The 21,316-nt window shown below is 40.9% G+C and overlaps 3 protein-coding genes across 6 annotated transcripts; all 3 read right to left on the bottom strand.

Annotated features, from left to right (window-relative positions):
* Positions 1 to 1,787: 1,787 nt before the first annotated feature.
* ccna2 (cyclin A2) lies at positions 1,788 to 6,646 on the bottom strand. 3 transcript variants are annotated; one of them, XM_014199181.1, is made up of 9 exons: positions 6,558 to 6,646; positions 6,002 to 6,259; positions 5,315 to 5,570; positions 5,083 to 5,189; positions 4,775 to 4,998; positions 4,312 to 4,516; positions 3,795 to 3,908; positions 2,721 to 2,854; positions 1,788 to 2,473 (listed from the first exon to the last, which is right to left on the bottom strand). In XM_014199181.1, exons 2-9 carry the CDS (start codon positions 6,206 to 6,208, stop codon positions 2,422 to 2,424), a joined length of 1,299 nt encoding a protein of 432 aa, XP_014054656.1. In that variant the 5' UTR covers positions 6,209 to 6,259; positions 6,558 to 6,646; the 3' UTR covers positions 1,788 to 2,421.
* A 1,925-nt stretch (positions 6,647 to 8,571) lies between these two features.
* On the bottom strand, positions 8,572 to 14,787 carry bbs7 (Bardet-Biedl syndrome 7). Of its 2 annotated transcripts, none has more exons than XM_014199184.2 (19): positions 14,242 to 14,787; positions 13,950 to 14,015; positions 13,761 to 13,823; positions 13,232 to 13,407; positions 12,796 to 12,982; positions 12,634 to 12,706; positions 12,420 to 12,536; positions 12,067 to 12,197; positions 11,769 to 11,853; positions 11,499 to 11,601; positions 11,094 to 11,286; positions 10,855 to 10,929; positions 10,699 to 10,767; positions 10,325 to 10,464; positions 10,058 to 10,222; positions 9,725 to 9,834; positions 9,477 to 9,580; positions 9,264 to 9,387; positions 8,572 to 9,083 (listed from the first exon to the last, which is right to left on the bottom strand). In XM_014199184.2, exons 1-19 carry the CDS (start codon positions 14,275 to 14,277, stop codon positions 8,950 to 8,952), a joined length of 2,151 nt encoding a protein of 716 aa, XP_014054659.1. In that variant the 5' UTR covers positions 14,278 to 14,787; the 3' UTR covers positions 8,572 to 8,949. The 2 variants fall into 2 exon arrangements, with proteins under 2 accessions (XP_014054659.1, NP_001167107.1); NM_001173636.1 differs by having other exon boundaries at positions 10,699 to 10,764; positions 14,242 to 14,742.
* Positions 14,788 to 14,955: 168 nt separating this feature from the next.
* Positions 14,956 to 21,105, bottom strand: LOC106604543 (transmembrane protein 33). Its single transcript, XM_014199281.2, has 8 exons — positions 20,801 to 21,105; positions 19,901 to 19,975; positions 19,045 to 19,139; positions 17,370 to 17,557; positions 16,995 to 17,062; positions 16,593 to 16,726; positions 16,324 to 16,407; positions 14,956 to 16,158 (listed from the first exon to the last, which is right to left on the bottom strand). Exons 2-8 carry the CDS (start codon positions 19,952 to 19,954, stop codon positions 16,029 to 16,031), a joined length of 753 nt encoding a protein of 250 aa, XP_014054756.1. The 5' UTR covers positions 19,955 to 19,975; positions 20,801 to 21,105; the 3' UTR covers positions 14,956 to 16,028.
* Between the last annotated feature and the right edge of the window lie 211 nt (positions 21,106 to 21,316).

Below are 21,316 nucleotides of genomic sequence, written 5' to 3'. Positions count from 1 at the left end.
ATATTCAAACAGATTTCAAGAGAAAACAGTATTTTCTTTCCATAAGCTGTGAGGGATAGTCCAACACCCTTTCATAAAAATACTATCATTCCTTATGACAGGTCTACAGCACAGTCTGACACCGCTTGAGAAGAAAGCATTTCCTTATGACAAGATCTTTTGCCCTTTCAAAAAAGACAGCCTTTCCTTCCAACACAGTCTTTGGCACAGTCCAATACAATTCTTGATGTGGAGAAGACAGTCTTCCCGTCCAACAAGCTGTGAGACACAGTCCAAAGTCAGCACACACTTCTTCCCTCATACATAGTTTCCTCTCTGACCATGGCGAGGGTCCCTCAGAGAGCGTCCGGGCTGCAGACTAGACCCCACTGAGTTCTTCAGCTGCTTGAGGAGCATCCAGAGCAGTAGCAGCATGAGCAGAAGCAGCAGGAGCAACAGCCCCAGGTACACACTCAGGTTCCAGCCCCAGCCCAGGGCTACGGGCAGCGAGGTGGACGCCACCAAGAACCTCCTCGGTGAGGGCATGGGTCAGCTCTGGAGTCCCCCCCTGGACACGTTCAGGATCCTTTAGCGTTTGAAGTGGTGCCGAGGCGTGGTCATGGTTGTCATTTTAGAACGTTAGATCATTGCGGCTGGTTCCGTTGGGAATTTTCTTTCCCTCCATGGTTTTATTTTTCCTTAGATATTCCTGTTGAGTTGTCTCGTATCGTTATCTAGAGGAGAAGTGGTCCATAGTGTAGATGTGTGCACCCGTAAAGATACTGGGTAAATGGGCGGTAAGCATTCTGTTGCTGGGCTCTGTACTCAGCGCTCGCGGTACAGAGCCAGAACAATGTATCACCGGTGCATAAACACATGCAGGCACACAGAGCAAGAAGCCCCCTCTCACTGCCATTGGCTACCTGTTCACTTGCAGGCAAAGAATCAAATCACAGGCCAGCTTGGAACAGAAAACATGTTTAATCATGCTGTCATTGAAGTGGCAGTTCGATTGAAACATTAACTAAATTGTCATAAGACAGTCTGCTCATTTTATATCACAGCTTCAGAATGGAAACAATGTTGCCTTTGTGAAGAACTGCCATTCCTTTCTTTAGGAATAGGAGTTCGTTGGTGAAATCCTTGAATAGCATTTTCTGAAGCAATCATATCTCCCTTTAATGTATCTGTTAAGCGGCTTTCAATTTAAAATGGGAGCCCCAGCTTTGAACGGTGGTTTTAAAATAGAGCCAGATGCCAACCATAATTCATAAAACATCTATAGCACAGATGTCTAGATCTGTTTTTCAAACACCAGGACATGAATTCAAGCATATTCATATACACCTCATCTTGCATGATGCCTGTATCATTGAAACAATGTGCTATAACAAAAACAGGGTTGTTACTCAAATTTCTCTGCAAGGAATTGAGAAACATTGGTGAAGATGTATTTACTAAGGCAGCGTTTCCCAACTCAGTCCTGGTTTTTGCTCTAACACTACATAGCTAATTCATATAAATGAACTCAAGCTATGATTGAGTCAGATGTGTAGTGCCTTAGGGTCTGAGGGACTGCGTTTGGGAAATGCTGCACTAAGGCAAGGGAACAGTAGTGTTCTGCTGCCCCCAAGAGGCCACAACAAGACATGCAATACTGACATTTCACTGATGGCACCCACAAATTGTGATTTGAAACGTTCACTTCAAATTAGAAAGCCATCTCACATGGTGCTACTACCCTGAACTACTTCCAGAATAGTATGAAGTACAATACATTTTAAATAGGAAGGATTAATAACCAAGGGTCTGTGGGAATGGAATTTATTTACAAGAGACATACAGAGCGGATGATTCCTTAATTGATAACCAATGAAGGCCAAGACACATGAGACAAGTGATTTAAGAAAAAAAGAAAGAGGCAGAAAGACTTTTGCAGTATGTCAAGGCAAATTAGCTAGACTTGGGCTTCCAAATTATACTAAAATATCATTAACCAGAATTGACTTGTGTTATAAAAAAATAACAAATCAACCACACCCAGACAGCCCATATTAAATAAAGTTGTCATAGAAAACCAAACCATGGTTAGTCAGATTTGTCAGGAAATATTCTATTAGTTGCAGAGGGGAAAATAAGCTGCAGTTTTATTACAAAAATGCAGAAAGTGACTAATCTTTACAGCTTTTAAGCAATTAAAAACCACTGCAAACATTTGTCTAGTAAGAAAAGAAACATGACATTGCTTGATTAACGACATTAAAGCCCATGGCTGCATCAAGCGTAAAAGAACCCTTATCCTACAGGATTGTACATATAAAATGCACATTAAAAATCTAAAACGTTGTCCACATCCTCAAGACTGCAGACACGAGTTCAGTTATTGAAATTCTGGCAATATGAGGCACGTAGTAAAAAATAAATATGCACAAAAAAAATAAATCAATTCAATGACAGTTTCATGGGGGGCTCAATGAGAGAGACCTCTTGGTACCTAGAGAGAGAAAAACCATGGTAGAATTAACCAACATGCTTCCATTCAGACCCACCATTTATGTTGAAGATAATAGAAATCTAGAAAATTGCCATATGAACAAGTAGTATCCCTAGTAGGAAAAACAAAATAGCCGTGCGTAAGCTTACTGGCTATATTAGATTAGAGTCAAATGGATGTCTAGCAATGGTTTACATTAGCAAAATATGCCAACATGAAAATAAATCCATCTATATGGTGTACTTACTTTGCACCCTTGTACTTCTCCCTCACTGACTGTTGTGCGTGCGTAGCAGCGTTGAGGTACATTTGGTGCAGATCCTCTATACATGGCATCAGGTCTTCTAAAGAGTTGCCAGTCACCTCTGCCAGAGACTTGGACTGAAATAAAACAAACTGTCAGAAAAATGCACAAAAGTCACTGAAAACCAATTCATTCTAATTTAGGGTTAAGATTTCAGTTGACAAAAGATCGGAATTTAGGAAAAATTGTGGCTAAATAAAATACTGCAATTGAACAGGGAGCCAGCCTGTCTTTTCAGGGTATGACAATCTCATGCTACGGTTGTTTAAGGAAAATGTTAAGCTTAAACATTAGTGTGGAAAATAAAATACACTGCATGGTACTACCCTGAATATCAAACGCAATCAAGAGACTGCGTGTCAGGGAGGAGCCTGGGAATTGAAAAGAATGACAACATTGAGGGAAGAGAGTCACTATTCCCATGTGGTCAGTAAGCAAACCTGTCAACAGGGGAATAGACAACTTTTCTAATTTTAATCTTACAAAGGCATACTTAATACAGCACTGACTTCAGCAAGGTGGAAATAGTTTGTGCCAAGTTAAGGTGCAGATTTAAATGTTACACAGCCAATTGACCTTCAGTAACTACTAATTGGTTGTTGCACCAAGGACATACGCAGTTGTAAATCTTGGTTATACAAAGTTCACTCAGTTGTGATAAGGTGAGTTACTATAAATGTTATGGCCCATCAATATGAAAGTTTAGGCAGCAAGTGAGACAAAAAAAGCCTCTATTACGGAAGACTTCCATATTAACATGAGGAGAAAGGTTCATGAGATCCAAAATAGTTGATTGATGGACTACTCAGAGAGATCGTGTGAGCCAGTGGCATATTTACTTGCAGGGAGAGAATTCCGGTTAGCGGCAGCTACCAAATCCTGGCCTACTGCACTGAGGCAAAGACCTGTTAAAGATGCTACATTGCCGCTTTATTTTGAGTGGGGCATCATGGCCGAACCAGAGGGCAATGAAACTGCTACCCTGCTAGAACACTTAGCACAGCATTGCAAACTTACCCATGAGCTTCCTGTTATAGTGTGGTTTGCCAAAACAAAGGCGGCAGCAGCAGTTTGAGAGGGGAGGTACTTCAGGAATGGGTCCGAGTCTACTAGACTGAGCTCCCCTAGGAACTAAGGAAACAAAGACAACATTTAAGACAAAAAAAACCAAATCTATAAAACTATTTCAACCTAGACAAACTCTAAGGATTATTTTGTTCACTGTTGAAGTGATATCCCAAGAATAAATTGAAGGACACAAGTTTTTTAGACAACTGCAAAAGTCTGAGTAGGGCACTCAAGGAGTTAGTCTGATAAGGACTGATGAGATCAGCCTCCCCCTTGCTTGAGATAGAGAACAAAAGAGTGAAGGCCCACCCTCCCACTTGTGCCATGTCATGATACCCGCAACACCTATTGAGATGCCTTTTGTTAAGTAAATCAGGTATTAAATTAAGTGAAAGACTAGAGTAGGACTTTGAATTACAAGATGTGAACACTACAATGTGTAATCTACAATGTGTAATCTACTCACCCTTGACAAGCTCTCCACCTTGTTGCTGACAGGCTGGGTGAGAAAGTACTGGGTGAGAAACTGGTTGATGGTGGGAGAGGCAAGATCGAAGGAGAGCACTTTAAGCACCAGATGCTCCATCCGCAAAACTTGCTTTTTTGTGTAGGTGTCGTCCGTGATGTAAACGAACTCTGCCACCTCCGGGGGGTAGATCTCTTCAAATTTCCTGCATTTGAATGAAAACCAGTGAGTGATCAAAGCACACATTGCTTAGCTTGACACAATCAATTAAAGGGACAGTTCCCACAAATTTAAATTTGTCAGATGTTGGTGCCAATCTTTCCTATTCATTTGGGACAGAGGCCAAATACAGTGGGTTCTACACAACATATAGAACAAACTTGGTTTACGCTGCACGCCTTCATGGCACACAAAAAGGTGAAATACCCATTTAAGGATGCTGTGGGGGGTTGACAACACTTACGAGGCCAAAAGCATGGCGGCGGTTCCGACCAACTGCAGCTTCCCCCGCAGGACTGACATGGAAGACAGGAAACGGTCAATGTAGTTCACAGCAAGGTATAGAGTCTCGTTCTGGAGCTTGTACTCCTCACCAACCTCCACCAGCCAGTCAACAAGGATAGCCCGCATGCTGTAGGTTATGTCTGGCTGCTTTTTCATGTAGCCTGCTTTTGGTCTGGACTTAACCTAGGGACAAGAGCACAAAAGGACAACTCTGTAGTCATGGTTCAGTGATTTGTGTGACAACTAAACAATGAATAGTTTACTCACCTCCATTTCCCTGAGATAAGCATGTATTTCTGAAGCATACTCTGTTACCGCATTCATGTCCACTGGCTTCTCTTCACCTTCAGTTACTGACATATCCATGGGACAATCTATATAGAGGAGAATTGGAAAGTGTTGTCTTTCTAATCCATAGACAACATGATCACCTCAGTGTTATAAGAGGGTAAAGGGACATTTTCAATAATTCGGCCAGGTGGATTACACAAATACTCACCACCAAAACTAAGATCCATGTTAGACACACATGTGGCAGGTATGTCAAGAGAGGCCAGAGGCTGCCTGAGACAGGTAACTGTGGGGTTCAGTTTCAGGGGGTACATCTCTATGGAAGGCTTGGCTTTGAGGGACACCCTTTCCCTGGAGAACGCAGAATCTGGCTCATCCAGGTGAATCTGAAAAGCTGGCGGCTTGGTGCCCAGCTTCTCTGCATAACTTTTAGGTACTTCATTTTCATTTTTGCAGGACAGCAACTGAAATGAAAGGTTAAATATTTCAGTGCCCATGGTTTCAGCAATGAGTCAGTTCCACCTAGCCATGTCATGCTAATTAATAAATAACTTGATAATATGTGAAGGCATGAAAAAGCAAGTTGGCCATCCCAATGTTAAACAAGACGTTGACGGCATAAAATGGCGGACTACTTAGGAGGGTCCCTAACTAGTTAGCGGACATTAACAATACAAACTTTGAATACAGTAAGGTGAATATGAAATTATTAATCAAATGTAAATTAAACACTACTCTTGGCCGTAAAAATATGAACTAAAATTATGACAGTGTTGTCCTAAGGTGATTTTTTGGTAGTAAACAACCTAGCTCAATCTACATGCCAATTATGCTAGCTAGGCAACAAGTGTTTGTATAATGTTCGCTGGCTTGTGGCTAGTTAGAAATTACTAACCTGTGTTGTGTTTTGAGGATTGCTGCATTGGTTGTTTTGCAAACCTCCCAGAACTGTTCTCTGTGGTGCTTTGGGGACAATGTTCTCCTGGTTGTCTGCCCGGTGTTTGATTGGACCCCTCAGTCTGGACAGCATATTTTCTTGGTTTTGGTATTCTGGCAGCGGAACATCAACCGCGCTTCCTTGTCCTTGGTTTGATCCTGACATGTTATTCTCAGTTTCTGGCTCAAACAAGTCACTGCAGAAACGTCCACTTTGCTACAAAGAAAAATAAATAAAAAAAAACTTGGTAAAAAAATACTGAAATGAATATAAAACTTACAAATTGTATAAGATAGCACAAAGAGGCTACCTGTGTTAGCAAACTAGCTACAGTAGCATAAGATATCGCACAGACAAGTCTGGGGTGTTGAGATGGCAACGTAATTCTGAGCTGCAAATTTAAAACCCTACTTAACGTTGAGACAAAATCATCTTCTGCATGAAAACCGACATTAGCTCGCCATGCTGTTTGACTAAATCGTATAAATGTAGCTAACCACCGCGCAACCTTTACCTAGATACAGTCCCTTGTCCACTGAAAATATATATTAATGCAGAAATGTTGCTTGTTCTCAGTTCAAGTAGCCCGCGACTATTGAAACGGCCAATCACAACCGAAGGCGAAAATTACGTCACGAATCTACGGCGGCTGGTACAACTCAGATTTCATGTGTCCAAGAATACGCAGGCCGTTGCGATTTCGGCGTGTATAGACAATGAAAGAGTCAAAGGTACATTTTTCATCATTTGAATTAATATAATATCGTATAAACAATTATGATCTCTCTGAGAGGATCTCAAAGTCTTGTAACACTCATTTATGCTATACACAGATAACCTCACCCCATGACAAATAAACCACACATGATTTAAATACTGTAGTTAGTCTAAATACTTCAATAGAAATATAACTGCCAAACATGAAGGATGGTATGTTCAAGTGCCAACCTATAAAACAAAACATATAACTGAATATGCAGTGCATTCAGAAAGTATTCAGACCCCTTGACTCTTACACATTCTATTCTAAAATGGATTAAAATGTTTGTTTTTCCCCCTCAACCTACACACAATATCCCATAATGACAAAGCAAAAAATGTTTTAAGAATTTTTTCAAATGAAATATCACACATACATAAGTATTCAGACTCTTTACTCAGTACTTTGTTGAAGCACAGTGGTTAGGCTACCTGGGGCGGCAGGTAGCCTAGTGGTTAGCAGGTAGCCTAGCCTAGTGGTTAGAGTTCTAACCGAAAGGTTGCAAGATTGAATCCCCGAGCTGACAAGGTAAAAATCTGTCGTTCTGCCCCTGAACAAGGCAGTTAACCCACTATTCCTAGGCCGTCATTTAAAATAAGAATTTGTTCTTAACTGACTTGCCTAGTCAAATAAAAAACTTTTGGCACCTTTGGCAGCTATTACAGCCTTGAGTATGACACTACAAGCTTGGCACACCTGTATTTCTCCCATTCTTCTCTGCAGATCCTCTCAAGCTCAGGCCAGGTTGGATGTGGAGTGTCACTGCACAGCTATTTTCAGGTCTCTCCACAATTGTTTGATTGGGTTCAAGGGACAAGTCTCTGGTCTCTCAAGGACTTGTCCCGAAGCCACTCCTGCCTTGTCTTGGCTGTGTGCTTAGGGTCATTGTCCTGTTAGAAGGTGAACCTTCGCCCCAGTCTAAGGTCCTGAGCAGCTTTTCATCAAGGATCTCTCTGTACTTTGCTCTGTTCATTTTTCCCCTCAATCCTGACTAGTCTCCCTGCCGTTAAAAAACATCCCCATAGCATGATGCTGCCACCACCATGCTTCACCGTAGGGATGGTGCCAGGTTTCCTCCTGACGTGACGCTTGGCATTCAGGCCAAAGTGTTCAATCATGGTTTCATCTGATCAGAGAATCTTGTTTCTCATGGTCTGAGTCTTAAGGTGCCTTTTGTCAAACTCTAAGTGGGCTGTCATGTGCCTTTTACTGAGGAGTGGCTTCCATCTGGCCACTCTACCATAAAAGCCTGATTGGTGGAGTGCCGCTAAGATGGTTGTCCTTCTGGAAGGTTCTCCCATCTCCACAGAGGATCTCTGGAGCTCTGTCAGAGTTACCATCGAGTTCTTGGTCACCTCCCTAAGGCCCTTCTCCCCCGATTGCTCAGTTTCGCCGGGCGGCCAGCTCTAGGAAGAGTCTTAGTCCTTCCAAACTTCTTCCATTTAAGAATGGAGGCCACTGTGTTTTTGGTGACCGTCAATGTTCCAGACATTTTTTTGTACACTTCCCCAGATCTCTGCCTCAACACAATCCAGTCTGGGGGCTTTATGGACAATTCCTTTGACCTCATGGCTTGGTTTTTGCTCTGTCATGCTCTGTCAACTGTGGGATCTTAGGTGTGTGCCTTTCCAACTCATGGTCCAATCAATTGAATTTACGACAGGTGGACTCCAATCAAGTTGTAGAAACATCTCAAGGATGATCAATGAAAGCAGGATGCACCTGAGCTCAAATTTGATTCTCAAAGCAAAGGGTCTGAATACTTACATAATGAAGGTATTTATTTATTTTCATACATTTGCAAACATTTCTAAAAACATGTTTTCACTTTGTTATTATGGGGTAGTGTGTAGATTGATGAGGGAAACAAATATTTTAATCCATTTTAGAATAAGGCTATAACATAACAAAATGTGGGAAAAGGGGTCTGAATACTTTCCAATGCACTGTATATAGCTAGGCCAACAGAATATGGCTTTAGACATCCAGATGTTGTTGACAATTGACATAAAGAATTCAGATTATGTAACATAATTCTAGTATCTTACACAAAACAAAGATGGAAATAAACTCTATACTCTAAACAAAACAAAAGCTATTACAAATGGAGTGTAAAAGTTTGCATCCTCTTTGCTCAAGTTTGATATTATGCCTCATTGAAGAAATTCATTAAAGAATCCAAATCGTAGTTATCCAAAACTTCCAGAAGCAATGACACCTTTGTCTTCACATTCTGTCCTTTGAATTTGAATTTGTCGATGAAGAGGTCCGTTATCATACCTGGGGAAACGGAAAAACACACACACAGGTTACTGTCATGGTAGTTTGCATAACCATACTGTCAAAGTCGTTTTGCACCCAGGATGTAAGGATCATTGGCAAGCTAGGCTACTGTGATAGCTGAAAATGTAATTTGTTTTGAAACAAGAATTTTAGAGCAATAACTGTACATTGATATACCATAAAGTCTTTCCAGGTGAGCTGGTTGTTTCTTGTATTCCTCTAGCAGATAGGCAGACTCATCTAGAATGTTACGATATTCAGGAATGAGGAAGTCTGCATTCCCCTCGTGAACCTGAAGCTCCTACAAAAACACACACAGCAATATTTGAGCAAGAGTTGCAATATTAAAGTAGTTTCATTTATTTATTTTTTTGCGACACTGGCACTTACTTTTAATGCATCAATCAGCTGAACCTTTTTGGCCAATAGCAGCTGATACTCAAGCTTCGGATGAATCATCTTGAGTGTGTGGCCCACTGAATCGTCATTGATATCTGGAAATTAGAGCCGCAAATAAAATTGTGAGATAAGATAATATATTTTATTTCATGAACAGACATAACTGTTTCACTCCATTGTCGATAACTCTAACTAGTAGCCTAAAAACAGATAATAAATGTAACTAGCTAAAGACCTACCATAAGAAATATCGAGATTGTTTTTTCTTTTGGTGGCTTCTTTGGAGAGGACATCCTTCAGTATGGAGATGGTGGAAATGTTGTCAGACTTGAAGTGGCCTTCCCCTTTACTAAAATGACAGAGAAGAAAACCCATATTGAATGTACAGTCTTAATTCAATCTCCCTAGAGTACAATGGCAAAAGGTTTGTGAAGTGAGCTTGATTTCAGCTTTAGTTTGCACTTTTGGGATTATTCCATTGGTTACATTTACTTGGAAAACTAAACCAAGAACTCTGATTGATGCATATCCCCGAGGGGATAAATGAAGTTGTATTGAATTTAATTCCTAACCAGTACGTGGCTTCCAGCTGCGTTCCAAGGAAAGTGTTCTGGAAGTAGAAGGTGATATTCTCCCCTGCTGGAGTCTTCTCTGGGACCTCTGGCAAGCAGAAGAGGACCCAGGAGTGGATCTCTGCAAAGCTGAATTGGCCAACTAGACTCAAAGTGTTCATGGGTCTGTTTGGGGGGATGGAGAGAAAAAGGGAGAGCATGAAAGAAGACAGAAAAAGAGGGAAATTGAGTCAAACACTGTCTTTCTTTCAGTATCCTTCTCCTTACCTGTCCTGTTCAATGGTGTGAGTTCTCTGGTGAAGGGACAGAGGTTTGATGAGGTACTGGCGTACCTGACAGGTCTTGGGCTGCAGGCGTGGGGTGATGTAGGCCTGTAGGGTGCCATATTGGCCCTCAATGGACCTCACCTGGAGAAGGGAGAAGATTCTGTGACACAAGTCATGAGAACACACAGCAGTGTTGCCCTTAGCATTGCAGAGGCAGGTGAGACTGGGTGGGAACTGGAGACTTGAGAGTGGTAGTTCTATTGGTTGCAATTGACAATTTATTATGAACTGCCATGAGTAGAATTCTAAATAAATTGTTATTGGGCTAAAATCAGTAAGAACTGACTAAAACATACTCTTAAAAAAAAATCTCACCTTCAGCTCAAGCCGTGTAGTATTTGCTTGGCATCTGTACGTAACGAGAAGAAAATTGCCTTTTGGCTGCTGGAACAGAAGGCATAATTAGTGCCTTGAGGAATCTAAAGCATTCACTTGTAGTATTTGTATGCTCTCTGTACTAGGATATCTCACCTCTGAATCACATTCGCTGAAACTCACGACAGCAGAGTTCTTGTCGACATCCAGCAGATCAATTGGTACATCACTCTGTAAAGAAAACAATATTAACGTTACAATCCATGACAGAAATATCCACAAGTCATTGCATATTTGTATAATTAGCAGATCTCTCTCATGCAAAAAAACCATACAAATTTCTCTTTCGGGTTCAATACAGAACATAAATACAGAGTCAAGTCAATTTGTTTCACCTGCAGCAGCAGATTGTCGATGGCCGTCTGCACTTCCAGGGTCAGGCTGTAGCTGGCGTCATCCTGACACAGGGTGAACTTGTCGTTGATGCTGAACACGGGCATGGCAGAGACCGCCGTACTAGACTGCGCGGTTTGCTGGTACTTCTCACGGCCCTGAACGACCTTCATCTGCAGTTGGTCTAGCTCTGCCCTGAGGGGGACAAGTGCTGTGGGTTCATTCTGGGAAAATTACAACAGATAGCATCTGTCCTCATCTTTAAGTTAGCTAACTAACATTTTTGCTAAACACAGGACTTTACTTTGGCTGTTGAATTAACTTTGCCAACACTGAGTTTTGCTTACAAAGTTCCATTGATTTATATTGCAAACGCAGGTGACAACAACAACTGTCCACAAGTATACCTGAGAGCTGCCACTTTGCTCTGGGTCTCCCGACTCATCTTGACTTCCTCTCCAGGGCCTGCCTCTGCCTGCTGGGACTCTGTGGTCAGCCCTGTCACCCATCCTGGACACACACATATTATTTGAAGTCGCTCACAACTTTGTATCTGTATCTCCTATAGAGCACTTATTGGGAGCAGGAAACAGTCAGCGGAAATTAGATTTTCTCTCTAGTGTTTTTTTTTGTATAGCTCTTGTGCATAAAACCTTCTCCTTTGGTTGATAGCTCACCTGTGTACGTGGCTGTCAGAACCTCGTCATAAGACTCCTTCCCAACACAGCCACCCTGGATAGAGGTGACGCTCTCCAATAACACCTGATGGACAAGTTAGTATCCCAAAGACATGGATTTCTACAATATTCTCTCAACTTTAGGATAGAAAGTTTGTTATTTATTTTACAACAAAAATACATTTCTATCACCCTTGAATTAAAATAAATAGGTATTTTTCCCCCTGAATTTCAGATGATATGTACAACGCCAGTAGAATATAGCATAAAATAATATAAATATTATCTGTAGACTTACATGCTCAAAGCGCAATGTGGGCTCATTGGAGCTGTCAAACCCATAGACCTCTACTGTCCCATCGTCCCTGCCAACAAGGATGTCTTTCACCCCGTCACCCAGGATATCATACGTGTCGATGCACAAAACACCTAGTAGAAACAGCCATAGAAGAAGAAAATGTGGAATAAGCTCAATGAATGGAATGATCCTATATGATTGAATGATGTCTAACATGGTAAGTCAATGTTAATAACATTCTTACAATATACAATGATAATACATGTGCTAATTGTGTTTCAGTGCATAGGTACTCTCGAGTCTCTGACAGATGAAACATATACTAGTTTTCATCTTCATTAACAGTACTGTACCTCCTTTCTTTTTCTCATTATCAATCTCCCATTTAGAAGAGGAAGAGGAATCAGTTATCCTAATCAGTCCCAGTTTTCCATCCACAGTTCCATAGAGAATGTCTTCGCCATTAGTCCCTAAAGCAGACAGTGGGGTAGAAGTAGACCAGTTTGCTGTAAGTACAGGGATGTGTGAAATTTACATTTGAGTTCAGTATAAGGATTTTATACTCACCTCCATCTCGATTGTACAGCTCCAAAACTGAGGGAGGACCAGGGACTTCAATATCATACACAAGCTCAGATCCCTATGGGCAAGGAAACACAAACTCACTGAAGTACTCATTGAAGTACTTATATACTCATACTGCAGTACTCACAAACAATTTCCATTCACCTGCAACACTCTGAGAACTCGGTCTTGACATGCCAACACAGGGACAATGCGGCCCAAGTTCTCAGCAGGCAAGCACACAATGTCATTAATTTTGTCTCCAGACAGGTAGTAGTCTTGATCCTTGCAGTCACAGTAGTGGTTGTAGATGTAACTCGCACACACAAAAAGGTCTGCTCCTGAAACGTGCCTGAAAAACACATTGTAGGCATAAAAAAAAAAACACATTGTAATATAAAGCAGCACAAAAACACACCCACAATTCCCCTTATTTATAAACCAAATAAAGAATGCTCCAAATCTCTTTAAAAATAAAATCTAGACTATACTCTCAAAACCATACTCCCAAGTCTTGTTCGTCACTGTTGACAAACATGTGTAGAAGGCTTGGAACCATGGCAAGGTAACCTATAATTCACATCAAAAACTTAAAACTCACATGGCATTGATGCTTTCTGTAAGGTTGGCCTCAAAGGACAGGAACTGTTTGCCTTTCTTGGTGTATCCCTTCACTTCCGAGCCAGCACACACAAAGATCTTCTCCTGTGGGGTTCCAAGAGCCCCACCAAGGTCCAGCCTTGTTATCTTCTGCCCTGGCAAAGTCTTGAACACAGGCTGGAAAAGATAGGTACAATCAACGTTCATGGAATGAAACTTTATTTATTCATTACACAATGACAAGGGAAACTTGTCTTTTAGAGGGCGCAGTACCCATGCCACCGAACAGCACAGGGTCAGCTGCAGAGAAGCTTTCCTGGTGCAGATAGGGATTAAGCTAAGTGCCTTGTTCCTGGGCACAACGGCAGTAGGTATTCATATGAAGTCCATGAAAGTGGCTGTATTCTGCTAGCCTTGGTGCCAGTCTGGCTCTGATTTAGCCAACAGTGATTAATGAGTAGGCTCCAAAAAAAGACTGGCACCCAGGCGAGTATTTCAATGTTGTTAAATATGTAAGACTCAATACCTACCACAGCTTCTCCTTTTTTCATCCCAAAACAAGTTATCACACCATCATGATCAGCAACAGCAACCTGAGACACACAAAACGACATTTCTAACTCAAGAGTACTTGGGACATTGTTCAAAAAGCATATTCCAACACACTACAAGGTCTATTTATGGGTCACCTCTAATAATGCACAATCACATTACAGTACCTTCTGGGTTGCTTTGCGTCCCAAGGCAGGGAGGAGCCTCATGGTTTTCTGAGATATCACACCAACCTGTGTCGATGAATGTGACAGCCAGAGTCAGTCAGTATCAGAGTCATCTAGTTACTTAAGGTAAAATTGTCAGAGTACAAAAAAAAATCACGCTGTCCAACTCTTTTTCCATTCAGGCAACTATTTAGCCATAACATTAGTGACATGATCAAGGGTCAAAATATAGTCAATCTACCCAGTTGAATTATCTAGCTAGTTATACTAGCAAAACATGCAATCCAGTTACCTGTAGATAATCAATTCGGTTGAGGTTTATCTCCATGCTGTTCTTGGCTTGATGTGAGTGTTTGCTTGGCAAAAACTAGTATGCAATTCAATTGATTAGCTCGCTATCTAATAACGTTCGCTTAATTATCTAAAAGGTTTCTGTCCAGTAACGTTAACCGTTTACAATCAACAACAAAAACATTCAGACCGGCGTTACAGGTATCTAAATCAACGTTAGCTAGCTAATAAAGATAGCTGGCTAACATGCGAGGTGAACAAAGAGCATTTTGTCAGATAGGGATTATTCTGTAATAGGGATTAGCCTCGTTGGCTAATTTAGCTGGCTCGCTAAAACTGTAGTCAGAATGCACGTTGCATACTCACTGACGTATTAGTATATTCTATATAGCCGCCACATCGTTGTTTGATTTAGTTCAACCATAACGTTAGCTAGTTTATCGACATTATAGTAGTTAGAAAATGAAGGTTGTCGAAATAACTAGCATCTGATTCTTCTGCGCGCACACTGGACCCGTTACCATGGACAACGTTGTTCGTTTGAAGAAGCTTCAATTTCATTGGTTGATGGTGATTGTGGTGTGATTCAACCTTGATTCTGAATGGTTTAGCAGTTCCGGTATTTTTCTCTACCTGGATAGTAGAAAGTGGCCATCCTCTAAGAACCAAATCAATAAAATCACCAATGCTCCAAAAATGAGTCAAAGAATACTAATTGATACGAATCATGTTTATATTAGTGAATATGGAGGTTAGAAATCTCATTCAACAAGGTCAATTCTTTCATTTTTTTGATTTAAGAGAATGGAGAAATGTATTCCAGAGCTATACAAACAGTTTCTCTACAAGTAAATAAAGACATTTAACATGGGCGTGAACTGAATTGGAAAACTATAGCGATATTAGCTACAAATCAGTTAAATTGAACCTGAATTTAAATAGATTTTCAATTAGAAAACCTATTAGAAATGCAAATATAAACTTGTATTTGAAACCAGCCTAGTCCTTCACATTTCCTGCTAAAACATGTGCTTTGTGCAGACTGAGGAAATGCTGGTATAGTGAAACTGATTCATTTCAGCCAAAAATCCTACATGTCCTTGTACCATTAAAGTCTTCAAAATGTTGCTTTCTCATTTCAGGGCCCTTTTGACACTGCCAACACATTTTTTAAATAGTGAGTTATGTGGCATAGATCACATTTCAACTTCAAAGAGTAGAAATGTGTTAAGACAAAATCATAACCAATGCTTTCCGTGTAAGAAAACAAACATAAAATGGAATTAGTGGATGTAAAAAATAAAATACAGAGCAACTGACATCGCCTTTGAAAAGCACAGTATTTGGCTATTTAAAAAAAAATGACTGCAACTATGTATAGTACAATTTAATGATCTAATCTCAGAAGTTAGTATTTTTTTTTAAAGATAAGAACAAGTATTTTCCATGACAAAGACATTTAACCATCACAAGGTCAATCCTTAGAAGTAGAACACATCAAATAGTCAGCTGGTGTTTATTCCCAAAGAGAGAGAGAGAAGGGGGGGAGTGAGTGTTCGGCTGTTCCATAAAGCCATATTGAAAACAATCAGTTTTCAGTGCGTCGCAGTCCGAGCCTCAGCCTCCGCTGTAGCATATGAACAGAGCAGCAGGAAGACAGACCAGACTAACATTCAAAAGGTTTTTTTCCTTGCTCTCAAAGTTGTTGTTCGTCCGTCCCTCTCGAGTTGAAATGCTGCCACGCCCCTTAGAGTACAAACTATGGTTGTGTGGGAACAGGAAGTAAGGTCACACTGCGGTGGGGGCCAGGCGGCTCATAAAGGAGATACTGTTGAGGCACATCTTTCTGAAGAAGGCGGGGCAGGCGGGCTTCATGACGAAATGTTCCAGCAGAATCCGCAGCTCTGAGAACAGGGTGCTGGGAGGGGTGGACAGGGAGATTAGGGGATAGGGGGAAATGATGGTTTGAGAAATGATTTAATCAACATCATATACCTAGAAACACACAATTCGCCATATTTGATATTGTACAATTATCCTACATATTAAAATTTCTGCACAAAATTCAAATGAGGCTACTTACCGGCAATATGGGTTTCTCCTTGAGGTATAGCGGAGAGTTAGAAACCTGTAGTAAATGAAAGGCTGCAGCAAGCTTCCCTGGCCACTGTAAACACAAAGAACAAGAGTTAATCAAGTGACTGGAGTAACCAAGAGTTAATCAAGTGACTAATCATCTCAGTTCATAGTGGTATTGTAAAACATCAACTAAGAAGGAAAAACCCTAATCTGACTTCAGTCTAAGGTACCAATCAAATGTGCTGAGAAATTTACCAAGAAATAGAAACATACCTGAAGAGCATGAATATGGTGGCTGGCATGAGGAAGATCTCATTGCAGGCGATGAACTTCAGGATGTTCTGCTGGTTGGCCGAGAGCTTGTTGAGGAAGTTCCTCATGAAGAGAAGGCTATTGGGGCCCATTGCCTAAATGGGGAATTATACACATCAGGATCACCACATGTCTAAACTAGCACAGTTATACAGCACCTCACACATTGTACATTTTCCATTAATGCCCTAAAATGGGAAATGTCTAATGAGGAGAAATGTGCAAAATTACTATTTTACCTAGCCAAAACGGGTGTATTTTATAAAATACCCTTTTTCGAGTGTTGGTTATGCTTTACCCAACTGGCTTTTTATGGCTTCGTGAATATTGAAATATGTTTTGGAATCAAGAGAGGATACTTACGTCAAGAACCTTCTTTGTGTAGGTGGTTGCATGAAGCAACGAGAAGAGGAAGACTGGGAATATGCTCACTGTAGACTGCGGTTAAGTGGCAAACAGCATTAAAAATGTACAACAGTGCAAAATAAACACATTTAAGGTCAGCATCAAATAGTGCTGTCAAGCAATGCCTTCTTGTTAATAGGTTTAGTAGGTTTGCATAACTGAAACCACGACCCCCAATCATTACAAAACCTTCCTGCAACAAAATTGGCCTTCTCCCCAAACCAGTTTGTAGGTGATATACCAAACTCTAGCTTTATCAGAGACCATTATGACAACAACCAAGGCATGGTGATACTATGGTGATAAGGCCTTTGTGTATGGTTGAGAGGATACTTGTAATGGGGTAAGAGTTGACCAGGATGAGGGAGTACAGCAGGTAGTGACAGCTGTCCTCTTGGAGTGCCTGGGCTAGGAAGGCTCTGCTGAGCTGGAAGTGAGGAAGCCGCTGGTGCAGCCGCAGCGCACTAGTGAGGGCGTTGGCCAGCAGCGCACGCTGATAGAAATTGGCAGCCGCCTGGGGTCTGGAAAATGTCAAGAAGAGAAATGAATTACTCTGAGGAAACTCAGACTGGTTAACTATCTCTACTTGCACATTCATCTTCTGCACAATCAATCACTCCAGTGTTTAATTGGTATATTGTAATTACTTCACCACCATGGCCTATTTATTGCCTTACCTCCCTTATCTTGCCTCATTTGCACACTGTATATAGATTTTTTTCTACTGTATTATTGACTATGTTTATTCCATGTGTAACTGTGTTGTTGTATGTGTCGAACTGCTTTGCTTCATCTTGGCCAGATCGCAGTTGTAAATGACAACTTGTTCTCAACTAGCCTACCTGGTTAAATAAAGGTGAAATAAATAACATTTAAAAAACTATACTGAACTAAAATATATTTTTTAAATTCAACAATTTCACCGAGTTACAGTTCATAAGGAAATCAGTCAATTTAAATAAATATATTAAGTCGTAATCTATGGATTTCACATGACTGGGTAGGGTGGGCTTGGGAAGGCATAGGCCCACCCACTGGAGAGTCAAGCCCAGCCAATCAGAATTTGTTCCCCCCCCCACAAAAGGGCTTTATTACAGACAGAAATACTCCTCAGTTTCATCAGCTGTCCAGGTGGCTGGTCTGAGACGATCCCACAGGTGAAGATAATAGATGTGGAGGTCCTGTGCTGGCGTGGTTACACGTGGTCTGCGGTTGTCAGGCCAGTTGGACGTACTGCCAAATTATCTAAAACTACGTTGGAGGCGGCTTATGGTATGGAAATTAACATTACATTCTCTGGCAACAGCCCTGGTGGACATTCCTGCAGTCAGCATGCCAATTACACACTTCCTCAACATTTGACATCTGTGGCATTGTGTTGTGACAAAACAGCACTTTTTACAGTGACCTCTTATTGTCCCCCAGCACAAGGTGCACCTGTGTAATGCTCGTGAGGTGAGGTAATGCTCATGAGCCACACCTGTTAGGTGTATGGATTATCTTGGCAAAGGAGAAATGCTCACTAACAGTGATGTAAACAAATGTGGGGGGAAATTGAGAGAAATAAGCTTTTTGTGCATATGGAACATTTCTGGGATCTTTTATTTCAGCTCATGAAACCCAGGACCAACACTTTACATGTTGGGTTCCTATTTTTGTTCAGTATACATTTGGGAGTATATCAAAATGGTGGAACAGTTTTGACCACAAATGCTACAAAAGTGAGTATGTGGTGGGATCAGGTGATCATTCCAGACATTAGATAATACCATTAGTAAAACATCTTCATTTAGCAGTTATACATTGGTTGTCCCTGTCAGGTATTGTTTCCATATTGCTATGTGCACATGAAGAAAAATATTATCCCTGGAACTGAGTAAATATTAACAATAATGCAAAAACCCAAACTGCAGTAGAAAACCAAACCCAATAACCAGTCCCTACCATAGAGTACTACTTTCTAAATAGAAATATAGACAAAGCAAACAATTGGAGCATTGACCCTTACCCTAAGAGAGGTAGAATGAACATTACTGAGCAATAGACGGTGAAGAGCCGCGAGAGCCACATTGCCGTCTCTAGTTTGTTAGCCAACATGAATTGCTGTGGGGAAAAAATGAAAAAAAAAGTACATTCAAGTTCACAAGATACAAAAAACTAGACTAAATCATCATCGACTGTAGAATCACAACCATAGGCCTATATAGTATCAGTATGAGAACTAGGGTTGCGGTAATCCAGATTTTCATACAGTTTTTGTACCATACCGGGGTATACAGCATTACCGAATGTGCACACAAGGGGCGCAAAAACAATTTAGGCAACAGGGATCTTGATCGCCTCTGCTGCAACCAAGAAGCTTGACATCTAGCCACTTTGCTAGAAAGTTATTAAACCAAATGCATCGCTGGAGCCCTGAGCTGAATATAATTTATTTGACATATCTTAGATTTCTTATAGTTATGCTTAACTTATAGTTATGAGCAGTAGCGTAGCACGCACCCCATCTGTATTTCAAAATAAGCCAAAATGTGAGAGCAAAAAAAACGAATGTCTACCTTACTGCAATAACGCAATGCAGGGATGCAATTGAATACGTAAAAATAGTTTCCCTTGAGTTGCACTACAAATTTGGGGCTGCAAACATTTGCATGTTTTTGAAATTCAACTAAGTTAGGCTTCAGGCTGGATTTATCCTCCACCAAACATTCACGGTAACAAAATGTCACTAGAGCGTGCATAAAGTTACAACCTATGACATGCAGCGAAATGTGTGTGGGGAGGAGGTATGTCTAGTGGAGTATAAATCCAGCCTAACAAATACAATCTATGATCTGATGAAGTCGAAGTGCATGATTACTCACCACTGTCCCTAATTGAGGGGGAGGAGGGGCACTTGTTTGCTCTGTGTCAGCCATCTTCTTGACTCTGGTTTATCCCTGAAAAGAGAAACACAAAGACACCGTTTAATGAATAACTTCGGGCGCCCTGACATTGCAAGCCCACTTGAACTGGCAAGAATGATACAATGCTGCTAAGTTCTCTCTCTTTCAGGTTTAGGCCAACTTGATCTCTGTGCCTCTTGAAAAATGGTTTCATAATGATAGATTTAGTGAAACCTTGGATGCTAAGGCTAGTGATCTGAGAATATGTTCACAGATTAACAGGCAGAAGACAGTCACTTGGCTTGCAAGCCAAGCATGACATGTTCATGAGCTGTTTTTGATATGTGCAGTAAAGACGTTAACATCAAAACTAGTTAGTAAGCTAAAACGTTTAAACTGAATCAAGCAAATGTTAGTTATCAGACTTAACGTTAGCTAGTTAACGTTAACTAGGTTAGTTAGATGACAATTCATCAACATTTGTTCAGTTGTAAATTAGCATTGACGGAACACAGGCGCTGTCCAGCTAACATAGCTGAAGATAAGAATTATTAGCCAGAAGTGAGACAGATCCAGGAAATGATAAATAGCAAACAAATGTGTTGGCTTTATTTAATTAATTGAGGAAACGTTAGCAAGCTGGCTAATGTCAGTGAATAAACCGGGCTAGCCTAATGTACGTTAGCTATTAGCTAATGTAGGACTGCCTCCACTAGAATGTTCGGCACTTGCTTGTTAGCAAGCTAACTAGTAACGGTAGCTTAGTATGTGCCTAGATAGCTAGCTCAAAAAGCATTCTGTTTAGCGAACGTTAGAGATTATCTGCGTGGACTGTCTGACTTAAATGTAATAAGATTTAGACTATTTTCCGAAAATTACCTGAAACTGTCGAGATCAACGTTAGGTGTCACTTGTACCAGTGATTGCGTTATTTTGTTGGCTAATTTTGCTACAACAGCTAGCTACTCAGCCATCTGTCGTTCCTACCAAAGACAGTATGAAGATATGCAGTAACTGCTTCTCCCCAATCAAGTTGTAGGCGATGTCATTGCGACGTTGGTTAACTAGGCGCATGCGCAGACACGTTCACCGGGTCTAAAGGTCGTCTCGCCGAAATGTGTTTGTGCATGCCATCAAAAAGGCACTCCTTAGATATAAAGTTGTTTTTGACGAAAATGAAAACGTGTCACTTTCACGAGGCTGGAGTAATAACATGTTCCGCTACTTAAGACATTGGCTCGAATCTAGCTAGTGCCTTCAGATTTCGAGAATTTGTTTTTCAATGCTCTCATTGGGCGCGTTTAAGTTGTAAGGCTAACAGGCTGACTACGTCGCATGCGCGAGCGTTGCAAAATAAATGTAGAAATCTATATTATTCAATTATTGCACCCACAC

The sequence above is a fragment of the Salmo salar genome, chromosome ssa05 (assembly GCF_905237065.1).
Source record: "Salmo salar chromosome ssa05, Ssal_v3.1, whole genome shotgun sequence".
NCBI classification, from domain to species: domain Eukaryota; kingdom Metazoa; phylum Chordata; class Actinopteri; order Salmoniformes; family Salmonidae; genus Salmo; species Salmo salar.
The sequence above is the reverse complement of the archived record's forward strand: the minus strand, read 5'-3'. Positions and strand labels throughout refer to the sequence as shown.

Bases quoted from the DNA above. Each gene is read 5' to 3' on its own strand.
- LOC106604543 (XM_014199281.2), bottom strand. From the start codon at position 19,954: ATGGCTGACACAGAGCAAACAAGTGCCCCTCCTCCCCCTCAATTAGGG. The intron at 16,727-16,994 runs GTAAGTATCCTC...TTCCCCATTTAG, and splicing joins ACACAAAGAAGGTTCTTGAC to GCAATGGGCCCCAATAGCCT. The intron at 16,159-16,323 runs GTAAGTAGCCTC...CACCCCTCCCAG, and splicing joins AGGAGAAACCCATATTGCCG to CACCCTGTTCTCAGAGCTGC.
- ccna2 (XM_014199181.1), bottom strand. From the start codon at position 6,208: ATGTCAGGATCAAACCAAGGACAAGGAAGCGCGGTTGATGTTCCGCTG. The intron at 5,571-6,001 runs GTTAGTAATTTC...CTTTCATTTCAG, and splicing joins ATCCTCAAAACACAACACAG to TTGCTGTCCTGCAAAAATGA. The intron at 5,190-5,314 runs GTGAGTATTTGT...TCCTCTATATAG, and splicing joins CATGGATCTTAGTTTTGGTG to ATTGTCCCATGGATATGTCA.
- bbs7 (XM_014199184.2), bottom strand. From the start codon at position 14,277: ATGGAGATAAACCTCAACCGAATTGATTATCTACAG. The intron at 12,707-12,795 runs GTGAATGGAAAT...CCTTGCCCATAG, and splicing joins GAGTTCTCAGAGTGTTGCAG to GGATCTGAGCTTGTGTATGA. The intron at 9,835-10,057 runs GTTAGGAATTAA...CTGTCATTTTAG, and splicing joins CAGCTGGAAGCCACGTACTG to TAAAGGGGAAGGCCACTTCA.